The sequence below is a fragment of the Lipotes vexillifer genome, unplaced genomic scaffold, assembly GCF_000442215.2.
Source record: "Lipotes vexillifer unplaced genomic scaffold, Lipotes_vexillifer_v1.1 scaffold606, whole genome shotgun sequence".
Taxonomy (NCBI): domain Eukaryota; kingdom Metazoa; phylum Chordata; class Mammalia; order Artiodactyla; family Lipotidae; genus Lipotes; species Lipotes vexillifer.
The window spans coordinates 880,440-886,439 of record NW_006780574.1 but is presented as its reverse complement, the minus strand read 5'-3'; the positions used below and the strand labels follow the sequence as shown (position 1 = coordinate 886,439).

At 36.0% G+C, this 6,000-nt stretch overlaps 1 protein-coding gene across 1 annotated transcript in view; it reads right to left on the bottom strand.

Annotated features, from left to right (window-relative positions):
- LRP1B (LDL receptor related protein 1B) overlaps positions 1-6,000 on the bottom strand; it is a gene marked incomplete at its 5' end in the record, with an annotated part of 1,013,530 nt that overhangs the window by 283,767 nt on the left and 723,763 nt on the right. Inside the window, one exon of the mRNA XM_007453725.1 lies at positions 4,703-4,822. Within this exon, the coding sequence (XP_007453787.1) occupies positions 4,703-4,822 (120 nt within the window). The remainder of the gene's footprint in view (positions 1-4,702; positions 4,823-6,000) is intronic.

The window sequence follows — 6,000 nt, the reverse complement described above, 5'->3', positions numbered from 1 at the left end:
AACCTCATCGTTTTCTTTCCCACCCCCCCCCCCCAGCCTGTAGCAAAGGGAAGGTGACAAGGAAAATATACATGAAATGTGCTGTCATATCTCTTCTGTTTACTTTCAAACCACATCTTTTATTGAATTCACTGCTTAGGCTCTAAGGATATGCGAACCCGGAAGGAATGATGATTTCCTCTGCAGGCACGCTTATCCTTTTCCTTTAGCTTGTTGTTTGTGGAATCTTCAAAGTTTTGCTATGAATTTGGGAAAAAAAAAAAAAAAGAAAAACTCACCAGTTCCCTCTCCTCTAGGTCATCTCAGAAGTACTTAGCTCTCCAGTCCACCTAAAGGTGTTCATATGGCCCAAGGAAGTTCATGTACTTCTCAAAGGGAGTATATTCATCTCAACAGGGAGCGAAGGAGGGATATTATGCACTCTCTACAAATCTATTCACTCAAACTCTGACACAACCAGAAGAGGAATACAGAATGATAAACTTTCTGAACAACTCCTTAGATCCTCACCAGCTAGCCTGATGTCTAAAGCTCTCAGTCATGAAAGGAACTGCTACAAAGGGGCAGTAATAAAAGATTGATGAGGATTTGGGGTTTTGCTTTGCTTCCAAAGGATAAGAAACCAAAAATAATTCCTTGCAATATCCATTTCCACTTAGTAAATAGATTCTTTGACTTGTGGCATTAAAAAAGAGTAATGTTAATTACCATTAACATCTAAATTAAACAAACAAAACTGTAATAGTACCTCAAATAATTTACGGATGATTCCACCATAGCCTCTCTCCACAGCCTATCAAAATCTCTCTGTATTTATTGACATTTTTATTGTACTGTTTAAATTATGTTATATTTTACTTTATTTACATTCAACAATAACACGTGGTTTGTGTGTATGTACATATATACATACAACAAAGCACTGCATCCCTATGTTGCACTGACTACAGAAACAAAGAAGGAGTGACTGGAAGAAAAGGCTTGGCGAAATCATTCATTTTTCATTCTTCCTGAGCCTGTTCATGTTCCTTTTCCTTCATTATCTTTTAAGTGCTATAAGTGTCCATCTGAATTAATGCTTTATAAGAAACTGGCTTATGGAAAAAGGACTCAAGTAAGTCTTTCCTCTATAGCATGAAATGTGCCCTACAAGGATACCATGTGAACAATCTTAATATGAGAGAAAAATCAAATCTAAAAGACGCAAGTGTAATAAGTAACCTTTTATCTAAAAAGCTACCCATTTGTTTATCCTAAGGAAGCTAGTCCATTTACTCAAATTTATTATTTTTTAGTATGTGATATAGCATGTGCTTGAGCATTTGCAGTTTCAAATGTACTGCATTAGATAGGAAGAAATTCAAGGCATAAGATTTTGTTGTTGTTTCTTAAGATATCCAATTGTCATGATCTCTTTACTATTATTATCACAAAAGAAAAGTTTTGACAGAAACTTGATTCTCAGAGTAGTTCTGTCCCCATGTATATGGCTGAGATGGTTATAACACAGAAATCGAGAGCTTAGATTAAAAAAAGGGGAAATAACATTTTGAGTTATTTTATTGTTACTCAGCAGCTGATATTGATATCAGTAGGCAGAATGAAACCTATCTACACTTTTGGAAGACTTACAGCTTCAACCAGCCACATAAGAGTTTAATAAACACATACCATGTACTAGGTACTACATTTCATAAACCCAAACACACTAATTTACTTACTGCTTTTCAAAAAAACCGTTTTCCAAGAAAATCCACAGTAACTGAACACATTTCCGTAGCTCTTTTTATGAATTTTGTTTTAAAATCTACTTTCTGTATTTATTATTCAGTTCCTTCACATTGTAGCTTGATATTTTTATTTTTATCCCAGCTTAAAGTTTTCATTATATTCTCCTTTCCTGCTTACAAATAACTAATAGAACATACCCATTTTCTGGTCTCCTTCTAGTTTCCTTTCCTCCTTTCTTCCAAATGCTTATCCATTTCCCTCTACTTACTCCCGTATCTTACTACATTTTATCATTTTTAATATTTTATAAATAATATGAAACAATAGTTGACTTAATTTTCAAATGTACTTGGCTCTTCCTAAACTACAGTGTCAACTTAGATAGTAAGCCACTCAAGTGTTTGGCCAAGGTCATATATAGTCTAAGACAGCAGAGTAACTTCTCAGTCCTTTATCAGCTACAAAATAACTTGTACACATTCTACCCTCTTCCTCAACTTTTTACAGCCTTCTTGTTACAACTGTACTTCACACATCTTTTCTTTACCATTAACCTTTTTAAAAAATAATCTGTATTCACTGTCTTTACTCTTGCACCATTCATATTGTTTCAATCCAATGTGATCTGGCTTTTCCTTGCCATTGCACTGAACTGACTCTCTTGAAGGCAAGCAAGAGATTATCTTCTATTTGCCAATTACAGTGGACACTCCAGTCTATGCATGCCCTCTTGCCTTCTCTGTTAATGCAAACTTATCCTCCTTTCTTGAAAAAATAATTTCTTGTGAAGCTATTTTTATTAGTCCTGTGGGACTTTTCTTTTTTATATTAGTATCTTTCATTTTTAACAGGTCATTCTGATGCACTCCCTTAAAACAACTATTACACCATACATCCTTTGAGCTCTCTCTCTTTAAGAAGTCCAAAATCAATACTTCTGGTCTAAACCTACTACCTGAGCTCCAGATCTATATTTACCTATATACCTTTCAAACAGTTCCATCTGAATGTCTACAGGTGCTCCAACCTCAGAATGTGGACTATTCTTATTATCTTATCCCCATCTAACACAAACAAAAGGCACACAAAAATAAATTTAAAAATTAATCAAAACAATATTTTAAAAGCGCACAACACACACACACACACACACACACACACACACGTATCTCTTCTATTCCCTTGCTTCCTCCATGTTTATTACTGCAAAAGACTTGTTATGCTACCTTTTAAAATGCTGTTACATCTGTCTCTCTCCTCTTTATTTTTAGCTTTGGCTGCTGTAACAGGCTAGTGTTTTGTCCTTCTGATCTCAGTATTAGAGTTTTCATTCTAAAATCATAGGATTTTTTTCCCCTTTTTTTAAACTTTCTGGTGACTGCAAGATAAAGGTCATGTTCTTTAACATGGCACCAAAAACAAATCTTCATTTCCTGGTTCTTTCTCCTAACTTGCCTCATTTTTTTCACCACTCCCCAATATGCAAGCTGGCTCTAACCATATCAAATTACTTGCAGTTTTCATTATTGGTCCTTCTACTTGGAATTCTCTTCTATTTTGATCATTCTACCTTATTTATACTTTAAGACTCAGCTTAAATTTAATCTAGTCTATGAAACCTTTCAGGATACTTCCAAGCCCAAAAAAAACAAAACAAAACTGTGTTCTTAATAGTGCAATCATAGCACCTTATAGTCATCTTCACCTGTTTAAATGACTATCTTTCACTTAGAGTTTGAACTACTTGAGGGCACACATAGAACTCACAAATTTTTTGTCTCAGTCTTTAATGAATTTTACCCAATAAAGTATTTCAATGGATGGAAAGATTTTTAAAGGTAAATTGGTTTGGAAAGATCTGTTGGATCCAGGTTTTAGGAGACCTTAAATGTCAGACTAAAAACTTGTCACTTATTCTGCAAACATTGGGATTCTTTTTTTTTTTTTTTTTTTTTTTTCCCGATATGTGGGCCTCTCACTGTCGTGGCCTTTCCCGTTGCTGGACGCGCAAGCTCAGCGGCCATGGCTCACGGGCCCAGCCGCTCCGCGGCATGTGGGATCCTCCCGGACCGGGGCACGAACCCATATCCCCTGCATCGGCAGGCGGACTCTCAACCACTGCGCCACCAGGGAGGCCCCAAACATTGGGATTCTTTACCTGGGAAGTGATAAAAAAGTAAATGTTTACATAGCATTTACTATATGCCAAGTTCTATTCTAATACTGATATACTTATTTAACTATTGTCTCTTTTTCTTACAGCTTGGGAAACTGAGCCACAGGTTGGTTAAGTACCTTACCCAAAGTCATGCAGTTAGTGGTGGGGCTGGGGTTCTATCCCAGGTAGTCTGGTTGCTGATGTGTCACAGTTGTTACTATGGTAAAATGTTAAATTGTTTTAGCATGACTAAAAATTCAGATTTACTGGAAAGAGTAGAAACAGGGAGACCAATACAAGGGCTACTTTGTTAATCCAGGCTCAAAGTAGACTGAAGGGGAATATATCTCAAAGAATTGGAAGATTTGTTGATGATTGGACATGTGGGTGATAAAACATGGTGGAAGGAGGAACCAAGGATAGTACCAAGGTTTCCTGTCCAATAAGTAGGAAAATGATGAGAGCATGGGTAGGAGAGAGAATTAAGGAATGAAGGGGGACATTTTGGAACAGTAGATTCAGTATTATACATTCTGGTAGAAATGTCCCATAAATAGGGTGGTTGAACTGAAAAGGTGAGAAAGAATTTTGAAGTGAGCAAAGAAAGAAATAGAAACAGAAAATATAGTCATAATTTTCAGTTGACTCTAGTAACTCCCCTCCAGTAGCATTTACCAAAGTATGGTCCATAGATGCTAATTGTTGTTATGTATCAAAAGGGGGAAACGATTGTGCTCTCAGGAACACACTTTGGAAGAGCTTAGGAAACACTTAGCATGATAATATTCCGAGGCTGATACAATATGTGTTTACCTTTACAGTCTAATTCATCAGAGTTGTCTCCACAGTCATTTCCACCATCACATAACTTGCTGTGAGGAACACAACGACGATTGTAGCAGGGCTTGAAACCTCTTCGACAGCTTCTGTTTTCTTACACAGAAAAGTAAAACACATACTTGGAGGGCTTATAGAACTATTTTTACAAAAAGAAGATCACAGATGATACCTCATTCACAATAACCGGATTGTGGGTCTATAAAACAAGTGCCGTGTGGCATCCAAGTTCTGGGTTAGAATATCTGTGCATTATCAAGTAGTTCATGCAGTAAAAAGCCTTTCTGACTATTTTAACCTCAGTGATTCATACTCGGAGACCTCGTCAAACTGTACTCACATTATTGTTTCTGGCATTTCTGTAAGCTAGCATAGAAATAAACATGTATCACATACTCAAATCTGAAGAAATGAATCTCTACCTCCAACGTAATAAAGACACACCAACACCTATCCCCTCTCTCCTTTGTACCCCACAAAGATTTTAAAACAAGGAAAAAAGCGTTGAAACATGTATCCCTGAATCAATGAATCCAAGAGTCACCTACTTATCCATAAATTTCTCTTAGAAATCATCTTAAAATGTCTATCCAAATTTTCTAAGCAGAATAATAATTGCCTCTGAATTCTATTTACCTTAATGAGAGTCTCCTGACATTTTCTGATTCGGGGCAGAAGGTACCACTCACAATAATAATACCTGCCATTTACTGAAAAGTAATTTTGTGCCAGTCTCTATGTTGAGAATATGTAAATGTACATTTGTTTATTTAATGCTCCCAACCATCAACCCATCTAGATTTGCTTGGTAGTGAGAAACTAAAACATAGAGAAGTCAGTACCCTTGTTCATGCTGGTCACACACTAGTACATTTGCGAACAAAGATTTAACCTCAAGTGTGATTCTAAACTCTGGAATCTATACCTGAGATTGTCAAACTATAGCCCGCAGACCAAATGCAGCCTATCAGCCTGTTTTTATATGGCTCTGAAGCTAAGAATGATTTTTACATTTTTAAAGGATTGTTAAAAAAATAGAATATGTGACAGGAGTATATATGGCCCACAAAACCTATAATATAAGCTGACCTTTCACAGAAAAAGTTTGCTAACCCCTTCTCACACAAATATTACCTGCCTTCTAAGAAGATAAAAATAATGTGAAATACATTCTCAAGCCAATTCATAATAATGTGAATTTGTAAGTTATTATTACATTTTTATATGCTTTAATATTTTCATGGTGTACAGGATATAGCTGTTGATTCAAGCAA